We start from the raw sequence: 15,099 nt of genomic DNA on the forward strand, positions 1-15,099 counted from the left end.
CATCAAGAGAAAGTTTTTGTAGATACTAGTACTGATAAGTTTGCACCTAAGTGCTGTGGGTGCTACCAGTATGTGCATACCAAGGGAGATGCCAAGTGTTCCAAGACAGCATTGCCCTCTAGTAGTGGCCAGTCCCAAGGGTCGGCCAGTATAGTGCTTGGGGAAGAGATAGTCTCAGTCAGTATGAGGGGCAGCTGAGGTTTCCTTGCTATCCCTTGGTGACAGAGAGACAGTGTGTAAAGCCCATATACCTTCCAATACTTCCAGCATAGGCAGTGTGCCACCATCCCAGGCAGCTGCAATAAAGGGAAAGGGCAGGGGCATGGGAAACTGCCCCCTGAACCTCTTCAGGTACCAATGGATGGGTCACCAGAGCAGAGTAGTGAGGACATTGTCTTCCTAGGAGACCTGCCTGAGCTTCCAGGATGGCAAGCTGAAGGTGAATCCTCCAAGGATGAGTTCTGTGAAGGGAAGAGAGAGCTTAAGGCTTCCCTAAATCCTATTGTGCAGCCATTTTAGTTATAGCTCCATGCACGGTATTTTAACACACTATGCTGCTGTGCACTTTAACCTAGATATATTTTATTCAACTTTGTTTTATTATTGTTACAATAACCATTTTTACGGTCTAGTTTCATTTCCCGTTTATCTAACTGTTTTGCCTAGGCCAGCACTCTGTTCTCAAACAAGACATTCTTGATCACTCTGTGCTTCTTCCAAGGCTACAGCACGATGCATTGCTGGTGAACGTGGTAGAAGTTTGGTCTCCAACATTCGTAGAAAATACACATCCTTACGTAGGGACATTTCTCAGACGATCAGCTGTGTTGTTATAAAAAGCCTTCCTTGTCCCTTACACGGTAGAGGGAGATTCCAGCCAGGGAACGAAGATTGTATGCCGATTGCTGAATGCTTAGCTACAGATGCTAACGCAGACTGCAGGCCTTTGCTCAAGTATGGGGGTTGATGTCTTCCCAGAATTAGAGCTTAACATGCTGTGGTCTATCCTAGCCTAGGTAGGAGCTAGTCCATTGACTATAGTGACAATATGATAGCATTGTTTATATGCTTCACTCTTCTCGTCACAATTTTAATACTGTCATGTTGTGTCGTCCTGGTTATTGCAGCTCACGCTTTGCTATCTAAGATGCAGTCGTTTTATTAAACCCATTATTGAAACATATACTGCCTCTGTATGTCATTTATATATGAGACTGAATTGTAAACGAGAGTAACGGATGAGACCTGAGTGACCACGACTTCCCTGAGAAGCCAAGTATGTCATGCGCTCGGCTGCCTAGTCATCTCTACCCTTGGGTGGAGATCGGGCGCTGCTGGTTAGCCAGAGCAAAACCCGGATTGGAGCAACAGGTGTCGCCCGCAGTGGGTTAGACTTAGTCTCCCACGCCGCAGGCGATTCTGACACTCAAAATCCAGTAGTCTCATTAGAATAATGGGAGCCTACGCGACAATCCCATGCCTGTCTTTGGCACCCCCTTTGGGGGTGTACATTGACATTGCTGGCCCCCTGGACCCCACAACTACCCTGATTTTGGTGGCCAATGTCACCTGGTACTTAGAAGCCATCATTCTGAGGTCCATGACTACATCTGTAGTGGTTAGGGCCCAATGGGAATTTTTATCCAAGTAGATTTCCCCAAGGAAGTGGTGTTTAACAGGGGCACCAACTTCATTTTTGTGTACATGAAGTCCATGTGGGAGGAATGTGGGGTAACCTAAAGTTGTCTACACCTTACCATTCCCCAGGCTAATGGGCTTGATGAAAGGTTCAACAATACCCTCAACGGCATGATTATGGGCCTTTCTAAACCTGTGAGGTGGAAGTGGGACATTCTCTTGCCATGCCTGCTCTGTGCATACAGGGAGGTATGCACAGTGGGTACTCCCAGAGAAGGGAGTAGGGTTTAGCCTTTTTAAACTCCTCTATGGTTACTGTGTGAGGGGTCCTCTCAGTTTGGTGAAGGAGTGATGGGGGCAAGTCCCACAAGAAGCCCCCTCAGGATGTGGTTAGCTACATGATAGACCTCTGCAACCAAATGCAGATGTTCTGGAAGAAGGCTTCTAAGAACTTTGAAGCCAGGAGTTAATGAAACAGTGGTATGACCAGAAGGCCACTCTGGTTGAGTTTTAGCCTGGCCAGAAGGTGTGGGAGATGGAGCCAGTTCAGCCCAGGACCTCGCCTTCAAGCACCACAGCAGCTCAGGACCGACGCAGCGCCTCGGCTGCATGATGCATCCTTGCCTCTGAACCTTGTAAAGCTCTACAACCAGGACCTAAGGTACTTTGTTCAGTGGGCCTAACTGGGTCCCTGTAGCCGGTCAGTGCTCCACTGCAGTCAGCCTGAACTTGTAACTTTGCCCTGGTCCTGCATGACCAGATATCCACAGTTAGCACTTTACGCCTTTTGGCACTATTTTTACTCAAATCTTTCATATTGAATCTCTCAGGTTCTACTGACTGGAGTTTTTTAGGTTTGGTCTTGTTTTACTGATTACAAATGGCTCTGTTTTTCTAATCTGGTGTGGGATCCTTGTGTGGTATGTTTTCACTGTGTTACTGTTTGAGGTGTTGCATGAATTAATTCTTTACACATTGTCTCTGCGTTATGCCTGACTGCTCTGTGGCAAGTTACCTGAAGGTTGAGCACAGGCTGATTTAGGGTGTGTGACTTCACCCTGACAAGGATTGTGGTTTCTGCTTGAGTAGGGTTTAAACCCCCTCAACCAGTAACCCAATTTCTGACAATGTCTCTCACCTCTTTGGAAAGAAGGCAGAATTGGCTCCACGGTGATTTAAAGACAACAGGGCCACTCCATGCTTCTTGGGCCTGTCTGCCTCAGTGGTGAGGAGCTCCACTAGTCCCCCCTTCATTGCTATGGAAAGGGCTTTCATTACCACCAGAACTCACCCATGACACTAATCCAGCAGCCTGCAGCATTTTTGTGGCAGAGGCCACAGTACAAACAGACAACGTGAACAACAGGAGTAGTGTGCAGCCCAGTCCCCATCCCCTCCACCTGCCTCAGCCATGAAACATCTTTAGTGTGCCTTCAAAGTGTACAGCAACCCTATTAGAGACAGGATTCAACATTTTATTCCAGGGTGGGAAGCCATCACTTCGGGCAAGTGGGACCTACAAGGTGATCAGCTGGCTTACTTTGCCCGCAAGGCATCCAGCATGGTTATGCTCTTCCATTTCTCCACCCCCCCCCCCCACCACTGCACCCTCCACCACCTTCACTGTGGCTGACCGAGGAAAATCTGTTCTTTTTTCAGCATTATGTGCAGGCCCTTTGCCCAGAGAGGTCATAGAGGTGGTCCTGGCATCAGATGCAGGCTTTGGTTGCTACTCCGGCTAATTTCTGGTGTCGAAGGACAGAAACTTTCAGCTTATTTTAGACCTTTGCCATCTCAATGGCTTCCTGAGAAAGGGCAATTCAAGATGCTCACTCTGGCCTTAATCTTGTCTACCCTTGTCCTTGGGAACTGGATGGTAGTGTTGCACCTGCATCATGCTTATTTCTACATCCCCTTTCTGCGGGCCCACAGGCATCTGAGGTTTATGGTGAGACTGGAGCACTTTCAGTTTATTGTGGTCCCTTTACGCCTCACCGACGCCCCTTGGATGTTCACAAAAGTAATGACAGTGGATACAGCACATCTACGGAGCACAGGAGTACCAGTCTTCCCCTACCTCAATGACTAGCTGCCGAATGCTGGCTCATCGTAGGCAATCAATCACCTCCAGACTAAGGTGAACCTCGAATTCACTCTCAATATGCCGACATCACACCTAACACCTTCGCAGACTATCCCTTTCATCAGATTTATTCTGAATACAGTGCAGTTTCATGCCTTCCCTGGAGAGGAGAGCCCAGGACAATTAGGCTGTGATCTTGATGTTTCAGCATCTATCCTCAACCTTAGCACTATTCTGAGGTTGCTGGGAGTGATGACCTCCTGCATCCTGCTGGACAAGCATTTCAAATGGCATATGTTAGTTCTGCAATGGGATCTGAAGTTCCAGTGGGGATATCATCAGGGGCATTTCCCCATCCATGTTCAGATTTCAGAGGAGACTGCAAATGACCTGCAGTGGTGGCTGATGGACCAGTCAGTGGCATGTCCCTCTCTTTACTCCACTCAAAGCTAACAGTGGGGACTGATGCATTGCTTCTGGGTTGGAGAGATCATCTGGGAGAGGTGGAGAACAGACCTTTGGGGCGGGCCTGCTTTAGCTATTGGTTTGTTTGAGTGTGAAATGTTGTGTCGGGTCACAAGAAAGAATACATACAGTGTGGGAAAAGGTCAGCCTTCTCTAGCCTTTTACACGCTTGTGAGTGCCAGTCTTAGTTCTAATCAACCTACAAGATGGGCATTTAGTAATTACACTGTCAATTCTGTTTATTGATGGCTTTTTGCCTGCTCATAGCAATGTAGAATTTGATATTAAAGCAAGAGTGTGCAAATACATCAGATATAACAGACGTGTTTTTTGTTCGTCTTTGATGTGGCAAAGTGGAAAGAAAAGTATTGTGCCTGCTGTTGCTTCTGGAGACAATGGTAAAAAAATCTTGGGAATGTGGATGGAGACAGATCTGACCATGGAAGCTCATATCAACAAATCAGCTGGTTGTTTTTTGGCCTGCTGAGATGCCTCAGAAAGTTACCTTGGACTTTGTCCATTTTCCCTCAGAAAACAGTAGTCCACGCAACCATCTTATACCACTAGGACTACGGGAATTTTTAAAAACTGGTTGCCTCTCGGGCATTGATTTAATGTCTATAGGTAGGTCAAAATGCAGCAGCACTGCTGCTTCCCTCTGCCCAATTGCCAATCTGTCTCCGCCAAGCTTGCAGTTTTGCATTTGCTACCTATTAAGAAGGGAATTACATTAAAGATGCTTTCAAGCTTTCACAGGCACGGGCCCGCAGTACCTCAGTAATTTCATTAAGGTATCAGTAGTGGCTGGTGACATTTGAAAGTGGTGGGGCGTAAAAGCTGGGTTTTATATAGCAAGAGGAGCAAGCCAGTTTAATTAACAAACATCGATTCCTGTCACATACCTTCTAAATGTAAACCGAGAAGAGTTACAACTTTCATTTGTCACAGAAAATAATTTGTTTAGGGTCAGTTAATATCAATAACAAAGCAAAATGTGTAGTCTAGGTATGTACATTTAAAAAACTAAACAGGCAGCCTTTAAAACAACTTCAGCTTGTGGAGTGCAAAACCTCCGTCCCCGAGGAGGAAGCTCCACTGGAAGCAATACCTCGCTAATACAGAGTTAAGATCCTGAGGAGCAAATATGGATGTAATGCCTACATTTAGATAAGCGAGATAGGTGTTGAATGTTCTTCCTTCTCATCAATGTCACAGTCCAAGAGAGGAGATATTTATAAATCTGGCTCTGAAAAGCTTAGTTCACCTTTACATTGATGTTTCTGTCTGGTTCCGCACTTGGAAACCGTCTGGGGAGAGTCATGTTCTTTATACATCCTAAACATAAACATAAAGTGGGCTGTACACAGCATAAGAGTAATATGGTCTTGTGTTTGCTGTAGCCCTGCATGATGTACGTTGCCATTGCTAAGTGCTGTAAAAACAGATATTATGTACAGCTAGTGGCTTTCTGTGTTACATGTGCTTTTAAAACTTTAACTCAGTGGTACTCGTTTAAATAACCTTAACAGGATGAAACACTGATTGGACTGCCAGGATGTCACCTAATGACCTTAGTAGTCAAACAAACCCCTAAAGTGGATGCATTACTCTGCTGTGCCATCAGACCCAGCCTACATGAATTTCAGGTGACACTGGTTGGTTTGTAGTAAGTTAAAATCTCTGGAAGGAGGGTCGTAGATAGGGCCCACGGAGAACTCATTAGCACCATTTCCCTTGCCTCATTAGACACCATTTGCCATCAAGGGTCATCCACAATGAAGGCTGGGTGTGGATCTGGCCGATAGATTTAGACTGCTTTAGGCTGCTTTTCTAACACAATAATAACCATTACTGTTATTTCTGAATACTGTACCTTTCTTTCAGAAACTAAATCGGGGTGTCCAAACTTGGATTTGCTCAATGGTGAAGTAACTTCAGGATTGAAGACACAATATTTTCCTGGAGACAAGGCTATGTTCCAGTGCTACCCACATTTTCTGTTGGAGGGCAGTAGAACTATCACCTGCACACAAGCGGAGACCTGGGTACCAGAACCACCAAAGTGCATTGTGAGTATTCTTATGGAGGTGTGTTTCAGGCAGTCTTGATCAAGGAAATATGCTCTGTTTACATTTGGGTCACTTATACTGCCCTCCTACTTAACTGGATGGTCATTATGTAGCAACTATTATCTAGTATGTAAATTCATCCAACAAGATAGAACATTTCACTGCCAAAATTGCAATATTCTCCAATTCCCCTCTCCTTTTTCCATTACACCTTCCCGCCACTTTTATTTGCTGTAACAATGCAAACCGAATTTACAACTTGAATTTATTCAATTTGCTTTAAATGCCCAAAATACTGTCAAAGAAAATCGAAATCATAGGTTGACAACACTCAACTTGGCGCAAAGAATATCTCTTGTTCAGTACCCTAAATATCAAACTCTGGCACAAAGCTTCTCAAGATAGGGCTCCATCTGGAGCTCCCATTAGGGCTTGATTTAGATCTCAGCAGACGGGTTATTCTGTTGCAACAGTGACGGATATTCCATCCACCAAAAACGAAAAACCATTGTTTACGATGGTATTTAGATTTTGGCAGAAAGGATATCTGTCACCGTTGCAAACTAGGAACCTATCTGCAGACATCTAAATCAGGCCCTAGATACTCAAATATACATGGAGCAGGAATCAAAGATCTCGTCTTCATATGCATGTTCGAGTCAGGTGATTATCTCATTGTTTTATGCAAGAAGTGCCTTGAAGGGTCATATTCAGGGGTGCCATTTTTAGAAACACAAATCTGTCAAAAGGCAGAAGCTATCCAAACAACATAATCAAGGTTCATATCTTCCTTAAGTAGTCAATGCACAGAAGGGCTGATGCAGATAAAGTTAGCTTTTGAGTCCTTGCAGTATGAACAGATAATCTATAGCATAATATTTCTGTGATAACCTTTAACAAGTCTTGAAAAAGTAGATTATTCATTGCCATTCTTTTGAATTTCAACTTCTGCTAGCTGATCTAATCTTTGTTTACAACTGGCAGCAAACTATGAAGTGCTTCTTTCAGAACCACAGTGTGAATGGAGTCTGTCAAGAAGTCTCTCAGATGCATGCCTCCGTGTACAAAAATAGAACAGAAATTACGTTAACAAGAGAGAAGGGTAAAAAACGTTTGATGATAACAGATTGTTTGGTTCTCAATTATGAGAGGACTAAACAGACCATCATTAAGGATCTCCAGTGCTCTCACTGCCTCCTTTGATTTGTTCAATGCCTTGGAACTTGACGCCATTTAAATAATGTTAAAACATAGCATATTGTGTAAGTTCTCGATGTATTGGCCACCTTTGATACTTTCAACTACATGAATCTACTGAATCGTCTGAAGGTGTCTGATTTATCAGGTAAGACTCTGAATTGGTTATCCTGCCTCCTAGGAGACATCACACAGAAGGTGCAGTTAGGCCTGTATTCCTGTTCTAAGACCCATGTCATCGGTGAGGCTCCCCAGGCCACATCATTATCTCATTGGCTGTTTAATGTCTGCATCTGCCCAATGATCTAAACCATAGCTAGTTGGGGTTGTAGATTCCACAACTACGCTGATGACTCGTCACATTTTTTAGTTTAAGGATACTGCTTGTCTCTTCAGGAATTTCAATCTACCCTGAAGTTCATTTGGAACTGGATGGGCACTAACTTCCTCAAGCTAAACGCTGATAGGACTGGACTGGTCATTCTCAATCACCAGACAGATCTTTAAGCCCGAAACCCACTGGCTGTTGGGGTTCACTGTCCCACTTGGCCCTGGTGCCTCTGCCAAGAGCCTGGTCATTGAGGTAGCCAATCAACTGTCCATGATCCCCCAGTTCAAGGCAGCAATGCCTAAGTGTCTTAGGCATATTGAATTTCGTTAGGAAGGCTGCTCCTCTGTTGTCACCTGTGACTTTGAAAGTGGCTATTGCAGTGCGGGTACCTAGTCCCGAATGGACTACAAAAACTCCCTGTATTTGGGGCTCCCTGCAACTTCTTTACACAAATTACAAATCATTCAAATACAGCAATGATAATAATATATAAATGGTGTAGAAATGTGTATATATCTCTCAGGTTTATGCTTTTTTTTAAAAGACTTGTTTTATTCACAAATCCATTCATAAATAGGTTCCACTTTGTGTAGCAAGCAGAATTAAGAGATATTTTCTTCCTCAAGCTCTCAGATTCTCTCTTACCAACTAATTGAGGATCCCAGGGCTAAAGATTGCAACCTAAATTCCTAAGGTTCAGGAAGCTTTTAAATTCCTGGATGTTCAAGGAAACGTTTCATTTGCCTGTACCCTCTCTCCTTTCCCTCCTTGTTGTCCCAGCACCAAGCCACCCTTGACTGTAGGTACACACTATACAATGTTTATACATATTATAGCATAGTATGACATATTATTTATGTATTGTTTGTTCAGTACATTTTTACTGTTCTTTTGTGTTAAAAGCACAGGTCTTCACTTTCCATTTATTCTTGACTAAATAAAAATGACCACCAGGACATAGCATTCATACACAGAAAACTCTGAGTCTCAGATTGGTAGACATGGATTTTCCGCTTGTTGGTGTTACTTTAGGTGATATATTTATGATCAGTGATGATGATGTTATGATTGAACAATTAAAACATTTTGGTTCTTTGATTTGAGGCACCCACTGTTGTTGATCATAGTATTTTTACTGAGGTCCTTTAGGAGGGGAATGTACAAATGTTATGACCTCTTTCATGCAGGGAAACAAAGGATATCTGGAGAAGATCAGATGAAGCGGAGCATTATTGGAGCCAAAAGACCACCTCTTTTAATCCTCATATCAGCATTTAAGCCAGGCATTGGAAATTAGCAGCTATGATAGCAATTTGCAAAGACCATAGTCCTCATTAGGTTCAGATATATTTATTGGACTAACTCTCTGGACGCTGTTATTAAAGAGTTCGATGTCTACTTATCTGAGCTTCATACTCCAAAATAAAGATACAAATCAGTTGGTTCAAACCAAAAATTCAGTTGCAGAAAAGGAATCTAAATCGTGGATACCAAAACAAGAAGTAAATGCGCGGTTAGTACAAAACAACTGAGGAACTAAAAAAGAGAGGAAAAACAGTGGGAAAGGAGGCCCGCCCAAGTTGTAATTAGTGTGTACAGTAAATACTAATTTGATCTCTAGGCCCAGACCAAGACAAGTTTGCATCCTGTTCATGGGCGTTTGCTTACGAGCAATAAGGAGTAAATTTAATTCCTTGCTATGCACACCTTTTATCTGCTATGCTTAGTGAAGTAGGCTTACCTCTTTCAAGCCTTTCACAATAACTCAGCATATTTATTTTCTGCAACGGACAACAGCGATTCAAAAAGTTGTGGTTTTCCTATTACAAAATTGCTAGATGCTTATTTCTCAAATACATTCTTAATGTACGATAGACTATGCAAATGCTGCAAAATCTGACACGTGTTTCTCATACACCATACAGAAAAAAACAAACGGGCATGATTGACATCAATGTTTCAACATTGGTCAAATCCCTAAAACACTTTCAACAGAATAGTCTCGCAAGAACATAGTAATGATGTCGTACAATCAGTGCAATCCTTCTTTTTTTTTATCTCCAATCACTAACTCAGGGAGCCTCTCTCTGGCATTTGTTTCGTAAACTTTGAATCCCTTTAGAAATCTTTAAGTGATTGTATCCACGCGCAGCTCATCTTTAAAGACCTGTGCTATTAAACTTACAAAATAACTAAATATTCGGTTTGACAAGCATCACTCTGATCTGAAAATACAAACAATTTAGGACCCAATGTCTTTGTTCACTTTTGCAAAGTTCTAACTATGGCCATCTATTTAAAACATATCTCACATATGACGATAATTTCCCAAAACAGCTAGGTCCTTTTAGTTGTAGGAGTGAATGATCTAAATTCCCCCATCTCATTGTTTGCCTTGAAAAACTAGGGTATTTCTTTCAGAAAACTCTTAACACCATACAGTATTTGAATATAAATATTGGATATTCTTCAGCTACTTTAATTAATTATATCCATGTAAGTAGCCTGTGATGTGAAACTGTATCACAAAAGAATGGTTAGTCCAGTAGCCTAAAGCCAAATCTGGCTATGAGAGGGTGCAGTCTTCAACATGTCAGCAGGGTGTTTTCTTCGAATGTGTGAATTGTCACTTTCCCATAGGAATGCCTAAAGCTTAATTTTTCTAATTAGTCATAGGCGAAATTGACGAGTAGGTGTTGGCATAATATTTTTGGAAGTGCATTCATTTTAACAGAATATGTACAACCAGTCAAATAGAGTGTTATATTATGGTTTGATTTTATTAAAGACCACAGTCCTTCAGCATAGTACATTTTGCATGTTTCCATCAGCTGGTCACCAGCTGCCTCGACTATTGCAATGCTCTCTATGCTGGAGTGTCCTCCCTGCTACTTAAAAGACTCCATACTATACAAAACACTGGAGCCAGACCCAGCCTCCCCAAGCCCTCAAGCATCACCCCACACCTCAGGAATCAATTCAGAATCCTCACACTCGCACAACCTAGGGCCGTCCTACATCAACCATCAACTCACCTTTTATGTCCCAACAAGACAACTACTCTCCGACTCGCTAAACCTCACACACACACACCCCTCGTCCATCGCAGCAGCAGCAGAGGCTGTTCCTTCTCCTACACAGCAGCCAACTCCTGGAACTCCTGGAACAGCCTTCACCTCCAAACATCTCTCTCCCTGGCAGACTTCAGAAGGAGATCCAAGATGTGGATTTGCAATGGAGACAAGAGACCCTCAGCACCTAGATACCCTTAGGGGTGGTAGTGCTGCATTTTACAAAAGCTGTGATTGATTGATTCAGGTTTCAGTTCATCAGTTTGGTTTTGGATACAATAATGTTATAGCCAGAAATACTACCAAAGTAGATCCGGAGTTAATATGTGAGATAAAATGCCCTGCTTTCACATTGGTTGTTCCTAAATTTGACTTGAAAATGCTTCCATCTGTCCACCTATGATGGAGAGATTTAGCAACAGGAAAGGTAATGGCATTCCAGATCGTGAAATGGCTGCAAATACGTTGAGGGGCTATGCCGTATTCCTGCAGAGAGTAAAAAAATATTTAAATATAACTACTACTATTACTTCTGCATTTACTACAACTACTACTACTGTTAGTGTAACAGAACACTCCTAGCTTCATATTCTAGACGTTTCTCAAAATAAAAGGTTCATGAATTTTGTCCAACTCTGAAAATAACCGAACAGGAACAAAGGGGTCATTACGATTAGGACCACATCTGCTGGCTGCAGTTAGCACACTTCCTCGCTAATTTTTAACCATGGCCATAGCCCATCCACCCAGATAGTGTGATTTATATTTGAATACATTGAAATCGGACAAGCATGCAGTGAACATTCTGTGCCCTCATGTATTAAAATCTGTGATCTCACAGCTGCTGACTGCGGCTGCTGAGCTAGCAATACTTGTCAAATGGGGCATGGGTTTCTTGGATCAACCTTATTTGCCCTTTAATGAAACTAGCTGGACTTCTTTGTTGCCTCTTCTCTAGACGTTCATTCACATTCCATTTGGTGACTATACAACTAATATCTATTATCACACAAAGTCCTTAACGACCTTTTCTTCTGCAACACAAAACAAATGGCCTGAATGTGATCTCAGGCCATTTTTTCTTTTCCCTCATTTCAACATTCTCTACATTCCTGTCATTTGTTTCTGTATATTAAATCAAATATTCCGGATACACCACAAGCATTAAGGTTATCATCCTTAGGTCAAAGTAGGCAAGGGAAACTACTATTGTTTTTTTTTTATTTTTGAAAGGAGTTACTTCTGTTTGTGGAGTAGCCCCTGTTGCTATCTCAGCCTCAGTCTTGAGTTGCTCCCAGCCTCTTCTGCCATTCAGAATTCCACCTATATTCTGTAACTACAAGACACAAAAACCTTCATAAGGGATCAGAAAAAATGAAATACAACCCTTCAGGGATGTAACCCAAGAACTGATCTCTAGTAGCCTAACCCTCCCTTTAATACTATTTATAGTAAGCCCATACAAACTTCCTAGTTGTTTTGCAAAGCATTTCCATCTCTTTTCCAGGGCCGGTAGCCTGCACTTTAAGTTGAGCATGCTGCTACAGATATGGCATGACATTCAAAGACTTGGCTTTGTCAATATAAGACAGGCGCTTACTATGCCTATCATCTAGTTCATGGGAAAAATGTGGTTGAATCAATAGCCGGAATTTATCATATTGAATATTTAAATGTTGTGGACAAAATTAGCTTTTTGGGGAGCACTGCAAAATAATAACTAAGGTATTTCTGGATCCTCAAGTGTCTTTCACACAATTGATCATCCCACCATTATTTACACCTTGTAGAATGGAAGGGAATGGACTGGCAATGTCCTTCAGTGGTTCTCCTCTTACCTTTCCAACTAAAACCAGTTTGTTCACATGGACACTTCCAGATCCCAAAAGAGCCCTGTCACCTGAGGAGTCCCGCAGAGTTCCATGCAGCTTTCTTTCATCTTCAACTGCTACATGGAGTCGTGTGGTGCTCTACTGACAGATAACATTATCAAGATTCACCAGTGTGCTGATGATAACAACTCTGCTTGAAAGCCTCCTCTTCTTCAGACATCCTACTCTTCAAACACTTCCTTCATAAAGTGCTTAATTTGAGCCAGTGGTTGCCGGTGGGGGCTGCCAGCACTTATGTTTTAGGGCCAGCACTTATTTTTCTGCCTCAAGAATTTACTTTGAGAAAAAGACACATATGGGAAAGACACAGGAAGAGAAAAACGAAAAAGTGTCACAAAGGGAGAAAGCAGAACGCTGCAAGAGTGAGCTGAAGGGCATGGGGTGGATGTAAATGGATTAAAGAGGTACAAGATGGCTTTAGGATTACGCTGCCTCAGTATTCTGTGCTGTCACATTTAAAGCGTGTTCCAGAGGACAGCTTTGGGCACTAGCATGTTTTTATTTACAAATTAACCACTGCCTCCACACCATCCAGCCCTGGATGTCCAGTGCCTACTTGAAGCTCACCGGAAGAATTTCTGTTATTTGCAAGACCAACAGACAATAAACAGTAAAAACCTGGTAAATTACATGAATCTTGATGGCTTTGATCCCCTTTTTTCATCCTGGGCACCAACTCCACCTTCAAGGAACACACTGCAAAAACATCAAGACAGCCTGGGACAAACTCTCTCTTCTAAATAAAGTGAAACATTTCTTCCAGAAAATGAATTCAGAAATGATGTTCAAGCCCTTGTGCATTTGCATCTGGATCTTGGTTCATGGCCTTCCATACTCAACACTAGCACCCCTTAAGGGCATTCTTCATGGCTCAGCAAGCCTCATCTAGGACCTCAAGGAATATGATCACATCACCACCACCATCCTAATGGAACTCAATTGGCTCTCTTTGCTGGCCTACACCATCTTTAAAACCTGCTGCATCATTTACATAGCCATCACAATAAGTCTGCCTGCTTATCTTGCAGACAAGTTTGCTATTTCTGAAGGGTTTCTGCACACCCACAGATAGGACTTCAGCATGCAGATTAAGAAGTGTAACAAAGAAAAACAGCGCAGCAGGCCATTTCCATCTATGCATCTATAATTTGGTATAACATTAGACTTTTGTATCTAAAAAGAAATCTGTAAAATAAGCATACAAATCAAATGTGTTTATGTTAAACATAAAAAAAATATAAAAAAGCATAAAATGAGTCAGCACGCTTAGCATGACTACTTTTTCTAAACCTTGCATGTTTCAAGGTATAAGGAGTAACATTTGAAATGTTACATTATGTAAAAGACATTATCATAAAATACATTTTATGTCATGATGCCTGTCAAGAAGAGATGTGTTTTGGCACTTATAAAGACCAGGCATGATACTAAACATTCCAAACTGGAACAATAATATGGCTTTAAAAAGAGAAAGAAAAATAGTTGTTAAAATGTTCTTCTTTGTGACACAATCTTTGTAATGGGGACAAGATCCTGTGCATGTTTCCTGTCTTAGTCGTCATCTGAGGATATTTTAGTGACCCGCGTTCATGCATAGCATATACTTAGTGGTGGAAAAAGACATTTAAGGCATGCATGCTGTTTTTGGCTCTTGGAGTGGATAGACCAGGAAGTGGTTGTACTTCTAAAGTTCTCCGGGATGATGATGAAGGTGCTTCATTGAGAGGCTAGAACAAGAGTATTGATGTGAACTAATCTTCAGGAACCTCTTCAAAGAGTGACATTGGTTATTTTGATCCATCCCTATGATAATCTTGCAGTAGTGACAAATACATTGCTCGGTGTTATCTATGGTGTGAAAGCAATGGTTGCAGGAGCACTTCCATGTCTAAAAAAGCCACTGAGGGCTGCTCAAGATATAGGTCCAAAATAATTGTAGTTGGACCGTTCATGCACCAGAAGACTTGTGTTACTTGCAGAGCATTCATTTTCAGAAAGGACAACATCTAGTTTTCACTAAGTTAAAAAAGCCACTCCTGTTTCAGACAGTTCGCTGGGGTTTCTCTGCACTTTTGCTCAGCTGGATACATGTACTACATGTTGATGATTTCCTTGTTGCATCAGGTGGAAGATGACAGCACCACTGTTATTGGTTAACCATAAATAAAAAACATTATTTAAAACTTGTGGATTGTGGGTATGGATGAAATTGGAGTAGCCGATGGAACACAATTCAATCAAGGCATCAAGCAATACATGTGACATCCAATGAAACTAAATTGCACAGTAGTGAATGACTTAGTGGATTCCTAAAGCTGGAAACCGTGATAAACACAGGCTAATCTTAATTTAA

General features: G+C 42.1%; 1 protein-coding gene across 2 annotated transcripts in view; it reads left to right on the forward strand.

Moving 5' to 3' along the window:
- C4BPB (complement component 4 binding protein beta) overlaps positions 1 to 15,099 on the forward strand; it is a 146,625-nt gene that overhangs the window by 89,068 nt on the left and 42,458 nt on the right. For both annotated transcript variants that reach the window (XM_069242410.1, XM_069242411.1), the window contains exon 5: positions 6,071 to 6,255. In XM_069242410.1, the coding sequence (XP_069098511.1) occupies positions 6,071 to 6,255 (185 nt within the window). The remainder of the gene's footprint in view (positions 1 to 6,070; positions 6,256 to 15,099) is intronic.

This window comes from Pleurodeles waltl, chromosome 6 (assembly GCF_031143425.1).
Source record: "Pleurodeles waltl isolate 20211129_DDA chromosome 6, aPleWal1.hap1.20221129, whole genome shotgun sequence".
Lineage (NCBI taxonomy): Eukaryota > Metazoa > Chordata > Amphibia > Caudata > Salamandridae > Pleurodeles > Pleurodeles waltl.